We start from the raw sequence: 22,115 nt of genomic DNA, 5'->3' as shown, positions 1-22,115 counted from the left end.
AAGGACCTGCTTTGGCAGGGCAGGGACATCCAGTGGCCAGGTTTAAAGTGATTTGCAGCAGCCCTGGGCCAGCTCACCTTATCAGGACACTCCCCTGGCCCTCAGCCCAGCCCTGGCAGCCCTTTTTACCGAGTCCCTCCCTCTGGAGCAGGCTGGAGGCCAAAGGAATTATCCAGGCAGTGGAGGTGCCTCATGACACAGCCTCCCAGGTTCCCAGGACCTCTCCTGGCAGGATGGGCACAGGAGGAGCCTGGCCCCAGCTGCAGAGCTGGAGGTGAGGAGGAGCTCTCTGTGCTGCTGGGAAAGCTTGTCCCAGCCCCGATGCCTCAGGTTTGAGCTTTTCTATTTCTCAGATTCTGTGCTGCTTCAGTGTGTGGGTCTGGGTTCACATCAGGGGATGGTGAGCTCTGTGCACAGAGCAGGGAGACAAAACAATTCCTGCTCTAGCTGGGGACCAAGGACAAAGGAACCAAATCTCAGCCCAAGAGCACAAACAACGTGGGCTGAAGAGAGAAAAACAAGGATGGGACTGCATGGGCTGGGGCTGGGATTGGACAATGAACTCCAATAAGCAAATGGAGCAGAACTGATCAAAGTGACAGACCCTGTGACCAGGTGTCCATTTTGTGACCGTTTTGGGTGGTGCTGCCCAAGGTGGATCCACTGAGGCCTCTTCATAAATCCCTACTTTATTCTTTAGCTCTGTCAGGTCTCTGTTCTGGCTCAGCCTGCCCAAGGCACAGGGCTGGATGGTCCTTGGGAAAGCAGCAAGTGTGAGCCTGCTGTTCCAGGGCTGCTCCCTCCAGCTGCCTCCTTCCCTGGCTGCTCCAGGGCCAGCCCCTGGCACTCCTGCAGCCTGCAAAAGGCCTCTAACACCCAGTACTTTCACCCAGCTGGAAATACTGGGTGTTAAAAGCTTCATTTTTTTTTTCCTTGAAGAGCCTCAGCTTGTTGCTTTGCTTTGTTTAAACAGAGCTTATTTGGCTCTTTGCAGAGAACAGCACAACACGTGACCGAGGACATGAACACTGCCTCTGCTCCCCAGCTGCTGAGGGGACAGAGCCTCTGAAAGCAACAAAAAGCCAGAAAAGTGACAATTTAAGTCCTTGTCAGTGCTCTGGCCACCACAGCATTGTTCCCTTCCCGGTGGGAGCCAACAAAATGTCTCAGGCTGCCCAGGAGCTGCAGCTTCACCTGTGCTGAGTGACCTTGAAGGCAGCAGAACATCCTCAGTTGCAGCTTCCTGAAAACACAGGAAACCTTTACAGAGAGGAAATTGGCCATCTCTACCCACTCCCAGCTGATTTAATGCAACATTCCTGGAGAATGAGCCCAGAGAAAAGGAATTAAGCTCTATAAACTCCATCTCGGGAAATCTCTTTGTGGAAGTTTTCACAGTCATCCAGCCCTGGACTCCTTCAGGGATCATTTTAAGCCATGTTTCATATTTCTGTTTCTAACAGGCAAGGCTGGAAGCAGTTCTGGTCCCACCAACATTCCTGCTATTGGCAACAGATATCCTGCTTGGAATTGTGCCTGCAGCAGGCTGACACCACAGCAAGAGGCAGCAGCAAACACCAACAACTTCCCTCAGCAATCCTACTCCAAAATCCTGGAAAACTTCAAATCGAGATGCCACCATTGCATCCCTGCACCTCAAACCCCCAGCCAGACACTGCTCACATTTCAGAGTTAATGGCACGGTGCATTATATATAATTATGGCCTATTATGCCTTTTATTTACCAAAACATGCTTTGTTTCTATGCCTGAGAATCCTGATTTTCTGAGAGGAGGCAGAGCTGCAGATCCCACAGGGTACCAGGGAGGAGGAGAGGGGAAGAATGGAGAGAAGAAACACACACACAACCACCACAGCTTTTAGGAACAAAATTTATTCCAATTTCAAACAGAGAGTTTATTTCAGGAGAAAGATATGAAAATCAATTTCCATCAGATATTTCTGTAATAAGCGCGTTGCCCAGCAGTCAGAGTGGGATCATTTCAAGAAACAATCACACTCCTGGACTGGAATGAGACAGTTTGGAGTCTGAATAGATCCTGACACTGGGCATCTTATTCAGAAACTCCTTTACCCTACCCTCTTCCCTCCCCGCCCCCCAACACGCACAACAATACATGCATTGCAAATGACAAGGTTTAAAAACAGCATTTTATATAGTATTCTTTTTAAATAGGATAATGTTTAAATTGTCTTAAATCAGGATCCTATAATATACAAGTATAACCAAATAATTTCCACCACATTGGCACTTGTAAAGAGTCTCTGGCACTACTAAAGAAGGGGCATTGGCACAAACCATACTCTTAAAAAACTGGGTGCTGCATAACACACTTTATCTCTGCTGGACTCTAACGACCTGGGCTCTGTACAGGACAATACAATGGTCAGCACACTCCGGAAGTTTTTTTTTTTGTCTTTTTTTTTTGTTGTTTTTTTAATTATTTTTTTGTCTTTTTTTTTTTTAAACCAATAAAACACATGAAGAAAAACCATAGTTGAATGCAAGGCCAACATTGCTAGGAAGCAACAACAAGAGACCAAAGAATCCAACTCGAGGAGAAGGGGGAGGCAGGAAGGGCAGGAGCTGACACGCTGCAGCTGGAAGGGGCTTTTGCTCACCAGGTAGCCAATCCACATGGAATGGTGCAAGGAAAAGGGATGGTCCTCTGCTCACTGACTTCAAGTTTCAAACTAGTTCCAAGTATGTTGGTTTTTTTTCAACAGAACAATGATTAAAAGTGCACAAGGAGCAGAGGTTAGCAAGGAGACCCAACTCCTCAGACTCTGGATTCCCTACAACAACCCAATTTCACCTCTCTTCTGAAAGAGAATTCTGACAGGCCTCACTTTCAGAAAGGTTGATACAGGCAAATTTGGTTTCAAGGTTTGGCACTTTTGCTAGGGCAGGCATTTGCCAGCCAACAGAGACAGGAGCCAGTTCTGCAGGAACACTTCACTGGCCAAGCTGGAGGCACACAAGCAGCTGCTCACTAAGGAAAGCACGTGCTAACACTGCTATCTTCTCACACATGATACAGTCACAGACAACTCCAGGTGACGTGGACAGCTCTGACCCGTTCCTACCCCAGTCCAGAGGAGGTTTCTGAACTCAAGAGCCACTGAGCAATGCTCAGCCCTCCCCTCCCTGCCCCGAGCCACTTCTCAGCCTACAGCCACCCCAAGCAGGTGCCCCACAAGGTACAGCACATTCCCTAAATCCTTGTGCCCACAGCCTCCCACAGTTGCCTGCCAGGATGCAGAGTCACTCTGCAAGAGACAGATGCCAAGATCCCTCCTCCTGTGCCAGGGCAGCAGCTCTTAAAGAAAGGGGAAGGTACAAAACGAGACGAAAAAAGTTTCTGATTCAAGTGGAAGTACCACCATCATTCACCTTGGAAAAGAGAAACTTCTGGGAAGTTATTTTCCAAGAACCTGTGTATCTCAGTGCCAGGCTCATTGCTGGCAACAGCTGTAGTGTGAACCATTTACAAAAGGATCACAGAAGCAGAAGAGGTTGGTGCTGCTGTCTGCTTCAGAGGAACAGCACTTAGAATACATGAAGATGATTATAAATTCCTCTTTATAAGACAATTTCTACAAACTGGATCATTTTGGCATAAAGATGAAAAAAAAAAAAAAGCAGTAAAATTGATGCAAAGCTGTCTGACACATGGGAATCCCTCCTCATTCCTCCCAAGGGTTAAATGCAGTCCAGAGCATGGCTAGTCTAAAGAGATGCTATGTTTCCCTCAGCATCACCACTCAGACTGGCTCTTCAACTGTTGGTCCCATGGCTACTGTTCCAACTGGAGCTCTGTAATCACCTGGAGCAGAGCTGGCTCTGAGCACACAGAGGCTTCACTTGCCTACTCTGGAAAATGAGGGACCTAGCAACAGAATTATTCAAAATTATGTCCCTCCACAGTTTAGTGTTCTAGATCAAAGCATCTTAAGCATCTCAGACAGTTAGATTTACTCTTACAACGTTGTGCAAAACACTGATGTAGTGCTCTGTCTACAAAAGAGACAAAATATCAACAGCCCCCTCCAACAGTGCAGCTCGTTTAGTCTTTTTTCTACTGGCAGCCTTCAAGGGGGCAATCTGGTTGATCCAGAGAATTTGGACCCAATGCTAAGTGTTGGAATTGAACCAGAAGCATCAGTGATGGCTGACTGACACACGTCCAGACGTGGGTCTCACCTCCTGCTTCCCACTCTCTCTCTCCCTGCCTTGCCAATGCACTTCTTTCTCCCAGGCTGGCAGCAGCCCTGCAGCACCTTGACTTGCCTCAGCTCCTGCAAAATAAAGCTCCCAATGTGCAAAGGCTTCGTCTCACCCTGCTCAGTGGAGGTTCAGGTGGCATTCAGAACCCACAACTGCATCCACTCTGCCTTCCAGCTAGAGCTGCTGCCTCTCTCCTCCTCTCCTGCTGCACCAAGTGCAGCCAGGGCAGGGCTCTCTGCATTCTGCAGCAGCCACAACAATCAACCACTGCTACCAATTAACCACTGCTACCACCATGATCTCAGGCACCCTGCAGCAAGGATGTGTGCAAGTCTTCCAAAGAGGATCCCATACTCCTCCAAAGAGGGACACAGAGGGGAATGCATCAAGAGGAGGGACAGAAGTGCTGCTCCCTCCAAGTAAGAATCCCAGCAGAGCCTGCCACCCTCCAGCTCTGGTCCTCTCTGAAACTCTGCAAGCTGGACAAGGCTGAGGAATTCTTACCAAGTCATTCACACACTGGCACAAAATGCAATAAAACAAGGCTTGATTGCTATTAGGCAGCAAGAAAAGACCTAGAGGATGGCACAAGACTAAGGTTTTCAATCCAGGCAAAGTCTGATGCTGGAATGCCACAACCACTCAGTGTGCTTTTGGTAACTGCTGCATAGAGAAGTTGCTCATTGATGTCAAAAACTCTACCCAACAAAACAGTTCCTCTCTGCAGACTGAGCCTTGTGCACACATGGCCACGTGCTTGTGGTGTGGGTGGGATGTGTTTGTGTGTGTGGGGAAAGAAAATAAAAAAAGAAATAAAAAAAGAAATAAAAAAGAAATAAAAAAAGAACAATTACAGTCAGGCACTTCCCCAGGCTCAGCAGCTATTGCTCCAAGAGCTTCCATCATTTGTAGTCCATGAACAAAATACAGCAACACATAGCAAACTATGTATAGAACATCAATAATTTAAAAAAAATCACAGTCTCCATACCTTTTATAATTGATAACAAAAAATTACTCAGAACATATAAAGAATGGAAAAGTGATGGCTTTTTTTTTGTTTGTTTGTTTTGCCTTTTTCTCTTTTTTTTTTGCACAATAGTTGGAGAGCAATCGCTCCTCCCCAACATTTCATCACAGTGAACCATGGAGCGTGTCCTGGGGAAGGGAAAGAAGGAGGGCAAGGAAGCAGGATTAGCAAATTACACCAGAGGCACCCTATAGCACAAGGCAAAGGGACCAGTAGCATTCTGCACTCCCACAGTCCAGTGAATTCACAATCTCAGCTGGAAAGTGTTGGGGATTTTTGTTTTTCTCTACATATACCATGGGGATGAAAGGGGGAAAAAAAAAAAAGTGGCTTAGCAACAAAGGAAAGATCAAGATGAGGCTGCCTTAGCTGCTTGGCAAAAATTAAGAAGTAAGCAAGGTGCTGAAGAAATGAGGCATATCCCCGTTAACTGTGACATAAAAGCAATTTGTTAAAAATATGAAATCAACTACTCTGTGGACAGAGACATGAGACTCCAGGATAACACCGAGCACTTGCCACTCCACAGATCAGACAATTTGCAATCATTACATCATCAAAAATGAAAACTTTTTTTTTTTCCTGTCATATTTAAAATTTCATTTTTTTGTCTTTTCTTCACAAAGAAGCCTCTCAAGGGGCAAGAGCAGAGCAGGTCAAACCAGGTTGTACTCCTTCAGGTTGAGCTGTAGGATGGTGTCCTTGACAGCTGCAAAGACGAAACGGATGTTTTCTGTGTCTGTGGCACATGTGAAATGGGAATAGATGATTTTATCACTGTCGGGATTTAAATCCACAAACATCTTGAGGATGAACTCACGGGCTGCCTGTGCATCCCTCTGTGGGCCTGCAGCAAACAGAGACACCAGTGAATGGATTCACTCCCATGCATCCCCCAGATCCATAGCACTTTTTTCCTATGGGTTACAGAGCTTTAAAGGAGAAATTAAGATGATTTATGTGATGAAAGCTCCAAGAGATGAAGTGTCTTATGCTTTTCAGCTGTCTAACCAAATCCCAGAAGGACACTGGGCACTTTGCAGTTTTGATGGGTCAGTTCAGACCCTGCTGTGGAATTCAGACCTTGGAACAACCCAGGGTGGGAGCATCCACTGGGAACAGTGGCAGGTGCTGGACAGACACCACTAAATGCTCTCCCATGGAAATGGGGTGTACATTTCTTCCTAACACAGGTGGATCTCACAGGCTGAAAGACACGAGTGTGAATTCTGGAAAGAAGGGTTATTGCCAGTCAAAAGCACAGTCACTCTGATCCAGCTGGTCACCTCACAGGAGCTAAAAATGGGAATTTGGGCCAGTTTTTAATTCACATTGCTGACAACTCCCCAGAAAATAGCCCCCTACTGCAATTTCCCTCACAGTGCTGCTGTTGTTGCATGGCAAACACCATCTCTTGAGAGGAAATCTGATGGGCAACCTCCCACTTACAGGCCATGCAGCATCCTTGAAGGAGCTGCTTGCAGGAAAAAATGGAAGTACAGGACACCCCTGGAAGCTGGGATCTGTCTCCAGCTGTTAAAGCTCCATTTGAAGTTTGGAACCCCACAAACTCCATTCCCTGTTTGGGAAGGAGCTCTTCAGCCACTCCCAGCCTGCTGGAAAAACTTGGTGTTCCCTCCAGAGCTCCAAGCAGGAACTCCAGAGGTGGGAGGACACACCAAGAGCAATTTCACTGGTCCTCCAAAAGATGAAAGCTGTTTGCAAGATGGCAATTCTTCCTTTACCTCATATTTTTTAAGCAAATAATTACAGAACTAATACATGAGAGCATGGCAGGAAGAATATTGCCTGATTTATTCTCCACCACTTTGATTTTATTTTCAGCCCTGTACAGGTGTGTTACCAGCCAGCTTTAAATGCACTCAACTGAAGAGCCTCAAATAATATTCTGGCTAAGGAGTTTTGTTTCAGAAGGGAAATTCTCTGTTTCACATAGATATTATTTTCCCACAACAGCAGATGGCATGCTAATAAGAATTTCAAGCTGCAGGAAGATTTTTTTTTAACACCATCATTTAAACAACTTGGGTATTTGACCAGCTGGTTTCTCAAAACAAAGACTCAAAGTCACCTCTTGACTAGAGGGTTAGAAGGTCCAGAAAACCAATAAACTGCCATGAAACTGGTTATAGGTACAAGTTAATTGTGCATATTGGAGGAGGTAATTCTTCATCTAGGAGAGGCTCATTATTTGATCATCCTATCAGATTCCACTTGTCTTTTCATGATTAAGGTATTTTTGTGATGTTTTCTTATTGCTGTAGGCATTCTTTCTCCAATTAATGTCTTCACTTCTAGATCTGAGTGTTCTTTAAAAAACAAATAAGTTTGAACCCAATCACCCCCACCCCACCAAGTGTTCCCTCTTAAAAATCCACTCACCATCAAACTCTGGGAAATAGTCAACAAGGTGGGAATACAGGATCTTGTCTTCCAACAAATCTTTCTTGTTGAGAAAGAGGATGACAGAAGAGTTTTGGAACCATGGATAAGTTATAATGGTTCGAAAGAGAGCTTTACTCTCTTCCATCCGGTTCTGAAAGCAGAAAAAGAAAGCCCTGTTTTCACAGAGGAGCACTAAAATGCCTTTCTGCTGCCTGCACATGCACTCAGATCTGGAGTAATTCAGCATCTCAAACATTATACACAAAATTCTTGGGCCCCAGGTAGATTCTGGTTCAAGCTGGATCAGTAAATGGAAAGGAAATGCAAAATCTGAGGGACTCAAGCTTCATTTATTTCCCAAGCCTTTCACATCAAAAGACTTTAAAAAAAGTAATTTTATGCTTTAACAGTCATGTGAGAGGACTGTCCAATGGTACTTTGTGAGCATATTTTGACTACTAGAAAAAGAGCAACTATTGTTATCTAATGGCATGTTTTTGATCTGTTAGCAAGTGCCAAAATTCAGATTTGCACCTTCAAAGAGTGCAGTCATCACCTCACAAGACAGCAAAGCCTGAAGCAACTCAGTGCAGGAGGGGAAGGGGTGATTTGGGAGCAGTGCATGGCACAAGGGACTCTTCAGATAATTTCATTTTTCACTTGAGAAGTCCAGATGATTTGCATGCCCTCTGCCTTTTCCATCCTCAGGGACATCATGACCCGTGGAGGCTCATGTTCCCTTTGCAACAAGAACTGAAGGCCAAAACCAATAACAGCAGCTAATCCAGCTTGGCACCAAGCACCTGGGTACCAGCCTTCAAGGAACTACAAAGACATTCCTCCCTCTTTCCCTTTCTTCCTCCCTCCTGCAGAGTTCCCATTCTTTGGCTCACCTCATTATCAGATTCCACCAGAACTTGGTCATATTCACTAAGTGCTACTAAAAACATGATGGAAGTCACATTTTCAAAGCAATGGATCCACTTCCTTCGTTCTGATCTCTGACCTCCAACATCCACCATTCTAAGGAAGAGAAGTACACAGAGTGTCACAGAGGAGCTGCAGTTCTCTGAATGCAAAGGACCAGCAAACAACAAGAATTAATTTGGCTCTTTACCATTCCTGTTAACCTGGCACAGGGATGTGACAGCTCTGCCTGTCAACAAAACCATCAAGTTTACAAAATATGGTCCAGAAATGCAGCAAACTGAAAGAATGGCCACAGGTGAGTGATGCCAAATTCACCCTTGACCATTTTTATTGCATTCTGCTCTGGTTTGCTCAGCAGCAGCCTTGAGTCTGAAAAGACAAGTCCTTCAAAACTGTGCTCTGTCACATGAGCAAACTATTTTTATTTTTAATTAAAGCACCTGCTTGCCTCAAAGCTTCTCCCCCACCCAAATCTTTCTTTAGTTGTTACACTTTTGTTGGAATGTGCTGTTTAACAGCCAAGCACTTCAGCCTCTCAGCTTCAAGTCCCACCTGTACAATACACTAAAGTTATTCTGGCACTCACCTGAAGTGCCACACGTGGTTCACCTTTAATAAAATCCTACACCTCCTCCCTAGGTCAGCAAACCAGAACAGGGAGAGGAGAATTCTGCATTTCTGTAACCAAATGGTTTAAGAGAGGGGGATGCAGGTTCCTTTATCCCTCTCTGGCAATGCCACACTGTGGTGGGGGAGGGCAGAGAGCACCCAAGCACCAAGAGAAACACAGGAATATTGCTGAGCTCAGCCTGGCCATGCCAGGCTCAGTTGCTGCCTTAAGCCTGCAAAGGCCCTCTCTTGCTGCAGCAGCACAGGCAGCAGGTTTTTTTACCTGAGAGCACAAGGGAGGCACAGAAAACCAGCTCTCAAGCAGGTGCTGGGTACAGGGAAGCATTCCTGCACAAAAACTGTCAGCCCTTGTGGCTTCAGCTCTCAACACATCCCTCAGCTGCCTCACAAACCACAACTTCAGCAGTGCAATCCTTCCCAGGAAGGACACCAAGATGGTTCCCTGGCTGTGAAGTGCCACTGATCCCAAAGCAGGTTGAGTTCTGAATTTTGAGTTTTCTGACAGCCAAAACATCAGACCACCCCAACTAGAGCAGCACCCTTCACACATCCACTCAAACCACGTGGCCACACTGAAGCAAGCCACAGTTTATCCTTGCTGAAACCACGTCCCTGGTGCCCCAGCTCAGCTGTAACTTGAAGACACCTCCAGTACCTGAAGATAATATTCTCTAGGTCAAAGGGGTACTCTATGATCCCGGTTGTAGGGACTCTAACCCGTAGCACATCTTGCTGAGTTGGTAGATATCCTGGGGTAGCAATACGATCCACATCGCTGAGATAGCTGCAAGCAGGACAGTGGGAAAAGATAACAAAGGGAAAAGAAAAACTTCCTTAGGTGCAGCACATAAAGATGCAGATGTACAAACTGCTACGTGAAGTTTCTCTGTAGCCTAATGAGAAAGGCAGAAGTTGTCTGAATGATTTTAAATACACTGTGGAAAAGTGGGAGAGAATATTTTTGGGGGACAGTAATTCACCAGCTAGCCCCCTTGGAGGATAAACAGACACACTAAAAACAACTAAAATTCACTCTGGGTAAGAGTGGGGAAGACAATCTTTACTGCAGAGGAAGTTTAACCACAGCAGATGCTTTATGTTCCAGGATCAAGTCTCATCTGAGGTTTTCTACTTATAAATGTAGAAACATCCTCTGTACATTGCCAAACTTAATGGATTTGTAATTAATAAAATCTGAGTTACACACGGCAAACTTGATGAGAAGGAGCAGCACTCCTGCTGCCAAAGAGCCAGGATCAATACAGATGGAATACTGTGGAGATTCTGGCCTCAGGTACATCCTGAAGCAGATGCATGAACACCTTTACACCCACCAGAACACCTCAGACTCTCAGGAAAAGCAGCAAATGATAAGGAAACAAACCCTGGACTTCAATAAATAAAACGTGGACAGGTATTATTCGTTAGAGCATCACTCCCACCACAAGCATGCCAGTGATTGTACACTTACTATTTAGCTGAGTCAGAAAGTTGATATTCTCTTCTCCTGTCATAACACTCTTGTATTCCAGGGTCATTCCACAATGTTTTAATTGCACTTACATATGGCTGCTCAAATGTCATGACCTTTTCTACATCCACTTCTCGGATCAGCACTGCATTGGCCTGGAGATTGAAAAAAAGACAAAGAAAAGAGAGAAAAAGTGAAAAAAACCCCCAAAACTGGAGGGCATAAAACATCCACCCTCCAATGGCTAAGCAAAGGAAGGACTATAACATCTACCACAGCCTGTGGTGTCTGGGAGGTGATTATCCACACCTAGGGGCTTTTACCAATTCCCCCAATAAATAAAAACCAAAGGGAAGTTCTGCACAAGTTACAGCAAGCAAAAGTTGGCAGATTTTATTTATCAGAACCCCTCCACCATGCCTCACATAAAGCACAGGCAAAGCTTTCTCACACTCTGCCTATTCTCACCACAGACAGAAAAGAGGCACCATCTAATCCATACAAATAATTATTCAAAATCAGCTCCAAGACATCATGTGATAGGTCAGATAAAACACAACTTCAAAATATTAAGGATGCTAAGGATTAAAAAAAGCAAAAATGCTAAAAAAAAATCTCTTTTCCTGGTATGCCCTCACTCTAACTGTCCTCCCCCTCAAAAAGATAAAATAATTTAGATCAGATCTGTCTAAAATTAATTCCTGGTCCCAAAATCAGTATGTTTCTGTGGTTGAGACTGAAATTCTTCAAGAAATGTTTGTACCCTTGGTCAGTAGCTATCAGAAAAACAGGAGCAGGGGTAACTACCAGCACAAGTCTGTGTCTTTTGGGTCCAGCATATATTTTGCCAGCTTCAAGTTCCAATAAGAACAGCAACAAATGCAAAGAAAATGCCAACACATTTAACAACCCTGAATCCTTGAAATGAGCAAAAATAATACCCCTCCTATCCCTTCACATCCCAATCCCTTGCTCCCACCACTCACTAGGCACACCAGTGCACCGACCATGCAAAGTTGCTCAATCCCTTAACACAACCAAGTAAAAGGAGTTGGGTACCAAGAAAATGTCATAAAAAGTTTATAGAAAAAGAGTTCAGGAAGGTTGAGGTTGCAATGCAGGAAGACACAAAGAAACAAGAACTCAAAATCCTCGCCGACTAAAGATATGTGCAAAAACTGACAAACTTACCTTGTTCTGTTCATATTTGTACAGAATCTTCAGGGTTTCCATGGCTCTTATCATAGACTGCATGGCAGTGAAGATGTTTTGGTACACCAGCTTGGTGAAGCCTTTTTTGTCTTCTTCAGAGTAGCCTGAGCCATGAATTATACGCATTTGCTTAATGAACGTGCTTTTCCCACTCTCCCCAGTGCCTACAGGATGCAAGAGAGGGAGTTAGGAGCCACCAGCAGCAAATCCACGCCAGATGAAAGCTCCTATCACTACACCCAAGCACACATCACCCCCAACCCTCTTTCTGTCACTTCCCAGACTGGTAAAAAGGCAGCCTGGATTGTTAGGGACACGGCAGCATGGAAGGAAGACACCTTGTCCTTTAGAGCAGCCTTCAAAAGTAGCTCTTATTCCAAATCTCACGTTACAGCCACTCCCACACGTCCTGCGTCAAGAGGCCCTTGCCCGTCACACCTGACCTATTCCCAGATACTCCAGCAAGATGCTACAACCAGCCAGGAAGGGCCTGGACACACTCTCAAGCCAGGAAAGTGCCACAGATTCAGCAGTGAATGGCCAGGAGAAGCCCAGCAAACAGCAAATTTTGTTTTGTTCTAATTTGGCACAAGATGTTCTTTGCCTTATACGCGCCGTGTCTTTTCACAGGGAAGAACCAAACACAACAGGAAAAAAATAAATCAACTCTAAAGGAGAACAGAGCTGAAGAAACTCTGTTTGCCATGGAGAAAGCAGGCAGCACGGAAGGTTTGCTGCTCGGGGCTGACCCCACAGCCTGCCTGTGGCAGGATGGCTGCGATCCCGCTCTGGATGCGAGGGAGTTAAAAATGGCGTCTGGCAGGGAGAGCAGAGTAGGCCACTGCTCCAGCTGTCGGTGCCGTGCCTGGGTCCCCACGGGCTGCAGCCTGCTCAGCAAGGCCACTGCTTCCTTCTCTTCCTTCTTTTTCAGGTTTTACTGCCGGGCTGGGAGCAGCTGGGAGGGCAGGACACGGCACAGGGCAGCGCTTCCTGCACCGTCACCCGGGCAGGTCCTTCCACTCCCACATTTATGGCCCCACAGGAGTGTCACTCGGCATGTGAAGGCCACCAGACGATACCAAAGGACAGTGGGAACTTTCTAACAGGGTGAGCAGGGGGGAGAAACGCCATCAGACGGCACCCAAGCAGTTCCAGAGGATTGCTAAATTCACAATTCAAGCGGGACGTCCCCGGTGACATCGCCCCGTGTACAGAGTCCCTTGTGGAGGGGACACCCGGGCCAGGTCCCACTTGGGATGGGCTCCCCGCCACATCTCAGCAGCCCAAATGGACACCACTACGTTTCTGTGGAGTGCTTTTGTTCCATGTTCTGAAATTTGCTATCATTATGCAGGATATTGATAAAAAACCCACACCTCTCTAACACAGTGGCCCAGCTCACCTGACTACCGAGACCAAAAACTCAAAATATGTCATGCCAGTGATACAAATCCTTTTGACCTGGAGTTAAAATGCTGGCAGAGCCCTGGCACCACCAGATCCTCCTCACACCAGGGGAGAGATGGATTCAGACAGGATCTCATTCATCCCAATACACAATTAATACTCCTATGTAGATACCCAGTTACTCATTTTATCTTGGCAGGCTAAAAGGCAAACAAATAAAAATGCTCAGATAAAAAGCAACAAGCACCTAACTAGAAGCAGAATGTTTGAAATGAACAGCAAGAACTGACAGAAATCACGTCAGCAGAGCCAGAAATTAGCACTGTAGACATTATCAATATGCAGCAAACTATCTCCATCTTGAATACAAAGGTGCACCCTAAGTGGGGGAAAAACTGGAAACTGAGATCTCTTGTGGTTTCTGTCAGTGTGGTGAGAAATACTTCCTTGTCTTTTACCACAGTGACCAAAACTGAGAGAAAAAAAAAAAATAAGGTGCTGCTTCAAAGCATTTCAACAATGAAAATATAAAAAAAAAAACCCTCAACACCAGATCTTTGCTTGCTTCAGGACTTAAGAGTTCAAACACAGATTCTTCCTGCCACTCCATCACTGCCCTTTTTGGTTTGGAGGTTGGTTTTGCTTATTGGTGGCGGGTTTTTGGTTTGGTTTTGGGTTTTTTTTTTAAGTTGCCTTTTGCTTTCCCTGAGGCACAGCACTACACCAGCAGGTTACGAGATCTGGTGGGCAAGATCTACAACTCTCAGAGCACAAAATCCTTTTTTATACATATAATATGACAGGAGATAATCTGAATTCACCAGTTCTTCTGCCAACACGTGAAAGCAGCAGAGTTTACAGTAACTTCCTAATGATCCCCTAATAAATATATTGCTCAGTCAACAGTATCCAATGCTTAATCACAAGCAATTTTTGAACAAAATACCCTCCCCACCCAGTAAAAAGACAAATTACTACCTTGTACCAGATGGCAATGTCCAACACCTTGATTTTCTTATTAACAGGTTCATCTTTGATTAGCACTGTTATTCTTCACCTCAATTTTCTGTTTTAGGCTTCAACAAAGTAACTGTCACCAGATGTAGTGACAAGAAAAATGTAACAGTTTCTACAAGGTGGAAACTCCCTCTGCACACTCCAAATTTTGGAGATTTTGGGAAAGCCCTCTCACTAAGCCAATCACTAACACTTGTGAATATAAGAACTGCATAGAACAGGAGCAACACAGAAGAAATCCCTGTGAGCAGGGAGAGAGAACACAGGTTACCTGTGCCAGCTGAAGGTGGGCAACGTGCTGTGCCCAGTGAAAAGCATCCTGCAAAAATTGTCAACACCCAGAAGTATTGCTTATCCATTAATAACCACCTTCTATTTTTTTTTTTGATGCAGAATCTGTATCTTTCAGAAAAGCAGAAAGGATTCTTGAGCAATCTGAATTCTTCCTAAAGTGAAATATTTAGATCCAGTGGGATCTTCTTAACCCAGATCTATCCTATAGCGACAACCTATTTTGACACAGCTGCTTCTGTGGGACTGCTTCTAGGGAAGCATGAGAGTGAGGGACACCTCCAAGAAGCCTCACAGAAACGGCCACAGCATCTCCAAAGAGCAGAAATGTGAAGTCCTCGGTTTTACCTTCCACACAAAGAACAGCAATACTTTAATTGTGGAGGATTTGGGATGAAAAGGAAAGCCCTGGGGTTTACTTGACAACTATCACCAGGCACAGGGTGGGTACTGGAGCCCTCCAAGGGGCTGGGCACACACAGCAAAGTGGTTTTTATCACAAGGGTCAGCCTCCTTCTTCACCTGGACCTTAATGGCTTGTCAGATCCATCAGATCTGCTCGATTTCATCTCAAGATAATACAGTATTCATGGCACAAAGCAGGACATATCTGACACACAAGCAATGCTAAATCACAGCATGCATGAAAATTGAAACTTCAGTTTAAATTTTGGGGCTACCTAGGCACGAACGCCCAACTCACTGCTGAAGGAGGAGGCACACGCCTGCAAGTCTCAGTCTGCAGCTGACTCCCCATGCCTGTAAACTCATCTGAGCACGGCACAGTTACCCATCAGCACGGCAGCACTCCCGTTTCCACCCCAAGACCCAGATTCTCGGGGCTGCACAGGTGATCTCCCCCTCTGACCACCGCGGGCACCTCCTCACCCAGCAGCCAGCACCCGATTCCTGCTGCCCCGTGCCCTGCAGAGCCGCCACCCCGCGCTCCCAGCCCTGCCCCAGGGGAAACTCTGTGCTGGGGGAGCTGCAGGCCCGATTTCCCACCGACAATCCTGAACAGCACCAACTCCACCAGCGGATTCCCGCACGCCAGCACGCTGCCGAGAAATCGTCCCCTCGAGACAAATTTCACGCGCCCCTGTGCGCGCCCGCCTTCACAAGCAGGAATTCCAGCCACTCAGTTCCTGCTCGTGTCAAAACCCATTTTGACAGCGGACGCATCGCGAAAATCAAACAAAGGGCGGCCAATGAGGCGGCCCGGCCCCGCACGGCTCGGGAGCGGCCCCGAGCGCCGGGCTCCAGGCGGGGATGGCTCCCGCCGCTTCCCCGCCACACCCGCTCCCCGCCCGGCCCGGCCGGACCGGCGCCGCGCTCCTCACCCAGCAGCAGCAGCTTCAGCTCGCGCCGCGCGTCGCGCTTGTCCCTCCGCAGCTGCTTCTCGATCTCGGCGTTGATGCGCTTCGACTCCTTCACCTCGTCGCTCAGGCAACAGGCCATCATGGACTCCAGAGTCATGGTCGCGCCGCGGCCGGGACGCCCCCGCCCCCCCCCCCCCCCCCCCGGCACCGACCACCGTTCTCCGCCAGCGCCGCCGCCGCCGCCCCCGCGCCGCTCTCGCCCGGCTGCGCCGCCGCTCCCTCCGCACGGCTCCGCCGAGACACCGACGAGCCGGCGCAACCCAACCCGCTGCCGCCGAAAACAAGCGCTGACTGACAGCCGCCGCGGCCAATGGGAGAGCGCGGCGCGCAGCGGGGCGGGCCCGGACGGGCGGGACGCGGAGCCGCGGCCAATGGCAGCGCAGGGTTTGGTTGGCCGGTGGCGGGGGGGCGAGGGAGGAGGGCGCACGGACGCGCGTTCCTGGAGCGGGGCGGGGCCGCCGGGCATTGTGGGAAGGTGGCGGACCGGGCGCCCATGGCGGGGCGGGCCGGGATGGCAGCGGAGCCTCCCGTGAGCGGAGCCGCCGCCTCCCCTCGCCCTCTACGGGCCACGCCGGGCGGGCAGGGCCTTGCCGGCCGCTGGGATGGCGGCGCAGGGCGGGCTCGGAGCGGGCCGGGCCGGAGCTGCGTGGGCCGGGCGCGGCTCAGCCCTCAGGACCGGGCAGGGAGAGGCTGAGGCGGGCCGGGCCGTGTCCCTGCACAGCACACCGAGCTCTGAGTGCGCTCCCGGCCCTGCCAGCTCGCCATCTCCGCTCGGAGCTGCCTGTCCCCGCTTTCCTCAGCGCTCCCGAGCTGTGGCAGCCCCTCCAGCCCGGAGCCTCCCCTGACCCACAGCCCTGTGATCGCTCTGGTGCTGCCAGGGCAGCCCCCGTGCCCTGCCCCGGGCACAGCCCCTGCCACCTGGGCACACACACACACACACAGAGCCCTCCTGCCCTGCCTGGGGTCTGTATCTAAATGTCTTTTTGGAGGTCCAAAAAACACCATAGACTGTTCCATACCTGCTTTCCTCGTTACCAGCCTGGCTCATGCAGCGGTGTGCCAGTCCTTGCCTCTTGGCAGTTTGGCTGAGACAGAAACACAAGATACTCACAAACAACAGGTTCTATTTTCCAATTGAATTCTCCCTTATACCTGTGCTATTCCCATGAGCTCTTTGCCTCAGACAAAATAAGTTTCCAAATTTTTTTTCCCATAGTTTGGCCTTTAGCAGCATCAATGCTGACCTCCCTTTGTTACATTCTCCCGTTTCCCTCCCAGCAGGGCTGTTCCTCCCTCATCACACACCCCAGCAAAGGCCACCTGCCCGTTTTGCTTTGGCAGCTGAAAATCGTTCAGCAGACAGAAGTGCTCAGCACACCCAGCCACAGTGGCTGTGACCTGCTGCCCTTTGGAACTCCTGGACAGTCCTAAAGGAGACTGAAGCTCCTGCAGCTCTGCCCTGGGTGGACAAACCACTTGAGCTCTTTGCATGTGCTCAGGCTGTGAGGGTGACACAGGTGACACTCTGGGGCTGCCGAGGAGCCCCAGGTTGGGATTGCTGGGCTGCTCTGAACCACGAGGCGCTGTGTGTTGGAAACTTGTTTTGGTTGCCTTCTCTTAGGCAGGATGAAAATCTAAAGGCCAACAGGTCCTGAGGAAATTTCCACATTTTGCCAAAAGAAAAGGAGAAATAAAATTTGCACCCAGCCTCTGGAGCACCTGCTTGGCTCCTGCTGATGGGAAGTTTGGGTCCACAGAAGTTGAGTTTTGATGAGTCCTGATCAAAGTGTGATTTAAGAATGACAGAACTGTCAGTCTCCAAGCAACAACAGCCCATCCACTCCCTCCCTTTCTGCCCTAATGGAAAAGTTTTGGTGCTCACAGGGTTCCCAGGAGCCCTGAGATTTCCCCCACCTCTGTCACCAGTGCAATTCCCTGGGCTCCATGTCCCTGTTCCTGCAGAAAGCTGATCCTGAAGGTGCCAGGCCACTTCCAGAGCAGCTGTTCCCATGGCCCACATCTGCAGCAGTCAATGCTGAGCCCAGAGATCTCCCCCATTTGTTTAGAGAGAGGAAGAGCCCGTGGAGATGGGATCCCAAGGCCCAGGAGATGCAGACACAGCACAGTGCCATCCCTTTTCTCCATTCTGGCCCCATTTCTTGGCTCTTTGTGGGTTCCAGAGGGGAGCAGGCGGTGCCAGCAGGTCAGGGAGGTGATCCTGCCGTATCATGGCAGTGTCCCCTGGCTGGGTGGTAAGTGGCATAGACTCCATAATTCACAGAAGGCTGATCAATAATCTTTATTAAGAAACCCATTGTTCTTTTAGAGACAGTTACAATACAGGTGTGCTTGATTGGTCCTTTAATTAAAACACCACCACCATTAGTTAATTAGGGAACCAGCCTTTACTAAACAAATCTCCATAACACATTCCACACATTCACAATACCAGGTACAACAAGATAAGAATTGTTTCTCGTTCTTTTCTCTGATCTTCTCACAATAATACCTGGGAAATAATGATCTTCTCCCAGAATAATACCTGGGAAAATTATCTGTTTCTCTCTGTGGCCAAAGAACTGCTGCCACACTGCCAGGCTGAGGGAGCTGGGTGTGCTCAGCCTGGAGAGGACCAAGAGGGGATTTTACCAATATCTGAAGGGAGCTGCCAGGGGATGGAGCAGTTCCTGCCCAGCTGCTGAGCAACAGGACAATGAGCAGAAGCTGATGCACAGCAAGTTCCACCTTGAACATGAGGAAGAACTTTGCTGTGCTGCTGACACAGCACAGGTTGCCCAGAGTGGTTGCAGAGCCTCCTTCTCTTGTGATATTCAAAGGAGGAATGTGTCTGCACTCTCCCTGGGTGCTGATGGGGACCAGGGACCCAGCTGCAGAGCACGTGTCAAATGTTTCATCCTCCCCCAAAATTAATTTTACAAGTTCTTCAATTGCCTGTCACAGGAAGATGCCACGAGCTTGGAATTCTCTGAACAGAGGAGGAAAGGCACTGAGATCAAACAACGCTGACAAATGCAGCCCGTGACAGCAATTGCTGGATTAGTTTTTTTAAACCTTATGTTTCACATCTGGTTTGTCATGGTGTTGTAGGTGGGCTCAGTGCACAGTAAACTAGGATAACAAACCTACATTTTCTGTGATCCTTTCATCCCCTACGATCCCAAAACACATCATTTAATTGCACTCAACCTGCACACAGATTTCATAAATAAAGGAATGATGAATTAGCATAGCTGCTGCAGCATTCACACAAGTTACTAAGACACAATCTCCTTGTGCAATCAATCCAGCCTCATGCTTCAGTGTTTGTCATAAATTGAGGTCAGGAAGAAATGTTCTCCCTACCTGGAGGAGTGCTGCTGAACTAGCCGAGTACAGAAAGGCTCTTAAGGGTGTAGCAATCTGTCTTCCCTCAGAAACTGCTGCAGAAATGCACTTGGTGCAGCTCCAGTGCAGCAGATGAACGCTGATCCTGCACAGGAGCAGGAGGAATCTGCCTCAATGAGCCAGCAGGAAAGCCTGGCTGATCCTTTTGACCCTAAAATTGGTATCTGGCTCCTCCCTTCGTCCAGCAAGGGAGCCAGAGGAGGGAGGGGACAGTCCTGCCCCCGGCCATGCCCACAGCACAGGTGGGTCTGCTCAGGAGCTGCTCCTTTGCCCATCCCAGCCCCGGGGGTCGCTCCCTCCAGGCTCACTTTGGGTTTCACATGCAGAGAGATTCACACACTGCTTCTGCAAACTGATTGTGCTGGGAAGCTTCTCGTGACCAAAGGGTCAGTGGATTCCCCTGCACCTCCTGACTGTCTCACAGCTCCAAATTTCCTGCTTATCTCCCACCAAATGCCTCGGGGACACCACCCAGGGAGCAGGTTCAGGCATCCTTGCCATGTGCTTCCTAATCACGGCTCAGCTGCAAAATCCCTTTCCTGCTTCCTGCAAGGAGTGTGAACTGTTCCTTGCACTTTGGCTGGTAAAAAGGATGATAATTACCCCTAATCAGTCTGCAGCAAAAACACAGGCCGCAGCAGAAGGGAGGGGTGGGGGGCAGCCACCACGAGGAATGGAGCCCAATTATTCCAAGTCACTGATAAAACGGGATCAAAGAGGGTAGGAATGTTTTACCAGCTGTAAAAAGCCTGCCTGGACCAAGGAGAAAAGCCCTTTCTGCCTACAGACCATTCCTGGCTCGGACCTTATGCACATCCAGGGACAGTTTCTCATTTTTCTTCTCGGTGTAGGCGAGGAATTTGGGCTGCTGTTCATTTCTGCCTCTGAGAGCAAGCAGCAAGACAGTTTCAGCAGGGAAATGAGCACGGAACCGTGGGCATACAGTGCAGAACAAATGCCCGTGTGGGCACTGAGGTGCTGGGACTCTGCTGTGTGCCATCAGGGGCACCTGGGGGTCCCAGGGGATGGAGCAGCTGAGGCTGGGAGTGAGGGACAGGGCTGCTGGTGGCATCTGTGCCCTGCCAGTGCCATGCTCGTGCCTCTTCTGGCTCCCTGGGAGCCTGTGCAGCCCCTCTGCTCATTCCAGCCTTTTTCTGCAGCAGGGAGACCTGCACAGCTCCTAACAGCAGCAGGAGAGTTGGGAGGTGGTGAGGGAGAGAAGGAAAACAGCCCCTTGTGTGAAAGAGGGACTTGAGAGGCAGATCATGTTGAAATCACTGCCGGGCCTGCCCAGCCCTTGTCTTGTGTCTGCCTGATTGTGTTATGCTATCTAGAGAAAGTTTAATATCAAAAGCCAGTAATTGCTGTGACAGGAGGGAGGATAAGGGACAGTCTGGCCTGGATGTGGCAGGGGGCCAAGGTCCAGTGCCCAACATCCCCCACCAGTCCTGGCCTGCCCATCCCAGGTTGCACAGACCTGGTAGGGCTGGGCAAAACAAAAAAAAAAACAAAACAAAAAACCAAAACCAAACAAAAAAGCAGGAACCAGCCCAAAGAGGGGCTGGGGAGGCAGGAAGGAGAGAACTCCGTGAGCCCCAGCAGTGTGGCATGGGGCTGGCTGTGGCTAATAGCCCACAAACTGCCAGCACTGGCCCTTCTAAAATGCCTCACAGATGTCTGAATACGGGGGGACTGCAGCCCAGGGAGGGACTGGGGTTCCTTGGCAGGTGGGGGATCAAGGGCAGCTGAAGTTTAATGAGTTTGGTGGGTCTCAGCCCTGTTTCTTCTGGAAGGAGGCCACAGCATTCAAAGTGAGAAGCAAAGGAGTTGCAGGGCTGAGCCACCGAGACCCAGTGGGTTCTGTCCGTGCCACTCTGGGCTGTGCAGTGCCCCAATTCCTCAGACTCCTGCAAAGCCCTGTGTGTGGTCAGCCTGAGGTGACGGCACTGAAGAGAGACCCTGTGGAGAAAGGGAGAAAACCTTCCTTGTCTCAGCACCTGAATTGCTGCTGTGCCTTTTTTTATTTCTTCCTCTTTAATTCCAGGTAAAAGAGAGAGTATTCTCAGGGTGAAAGCAGGATCTCGGAGCCTACATTTTCATGGTAATGACAGCATGGCTTTCACCTTGTGTCCAGAGCTTCAGAGCAGAAAATGTCTGTACAACCTCTCTCCTTGAACCAGTGCTGGAGTGGGATATAATATCTGAATAATTTACAAAGGCTCTTCATTACACAGATTTATTTTTGGCAGCTTTGTTAGACTGCTCCTTTTAGGAACTAATAGGAAGTTTCTCTGGTTTCATTAGGACATCCCTGTATGAATTGTTCCAGTGGGGCCAGGGACTGGGACAGCTTCTTGCTCCATTAGAAATGCAAAATATTTCTGCCCTTTCTGTCCCCCATGGCTTTCTGGAAACCCACCTGCATGCCCAACCCTGAGCCAGCCCTGGTTGTAGCAAGTCTTTATTCCTGGCCAAGATGTTGAGGGAGTGGGGGCTTCCCCACATTGCCTTCAAAGAGCTTTGCAGCAGAAAAATGTTGGTTCACTTGGAGAGCTGCTACACAGAACTCCCTTTCCTGTGCTGGAAAAACCTTCCTTTCTCAAGCCAGGTCTGAGGTGGGCTGTGGGAACCCCCACTGTTCCCCAGGCTGTGTTTGGGGCCACCTCCTCTGTGCCCAGACCACATCCA

General features: G+C 48.6%; 1 protein-coding gene across 1 annotated transcript; it reads right to left on the bottom strand.

Annotated features, from left to right (window-relative positions):
- Positions 1-1,878: 1,878 nt before the first annotated feature.
- On the bottom strand, positions 1,879-16,173 carry GNA11 (G protein subunit alpha 11). Its single transcript, XM_039700365.1, has 7 exons — positions 15,984-16,173; positions 11,908-12,092; positions 10,717-10,871; positions 9,901-10,029; positions 8,579-8,708; positions 7,683-7,836; positions 1,879-6,126 (listed from the first exon to the last, which is right to left on the bottom strand). The coding sequence occupies exons 1-7, from the start codon at positions 16,117-16,119 to the stop codon at positions 5,936-5,938; spliced, it is 1,080 nt and encodes a 359-aa protein (XP_039556299.1). The 5' UTR covers positions 16,120-16,173; the 3' UTR covers positions 1,879-5,935.
- Positions 16,174-22,115: the final 5,942 nt, after the last annotated feature.

Source organism: Passer montanus, unplaced genomic scaffold (assembly GCF_014805655.1).
Source record: "Passer montanus isolate IOZ18808 unplaced genomic scaffold, ASM1480565v1 scaffold140, whole genome shotgun sequence".
NCBI lineage: Eukaryota > Metazoa > Chordata > Aves > Passeriformes > Passeridae > Passer > Passer montanus.
This window is presented reverse-complemented; position numbering and strand designations above follow the sequence as displayed.

What these genes read in the sequence shown, in the direction of transcription:
- GNA11 (XM_039700365.1), bottom strand. Translation starts at nt 16,119, where the DNA reads ATGACTCTGGAGTCCATGATGGCCTGTTGCCTGAGCGACGAGGTGAAG. An exon ending in ACAAATATGAACAGAACAAG is followed by an intron (nt 10,872 to 11,907) that starts GTAAGTTTGTCA and finishes TTCAATCTCCAG; the next exon opens with GCCAATGCAGTGCTGATCCG. An exon ending in CTATTTCCCAGAGTTTGATG is followed by an intron (nt 6,127 to 7,682) that starts GTGAGTGGATTT and finishes TGTTTGCTGCAG; the next exon opens with GCCCACAGAGGGATGCACAG.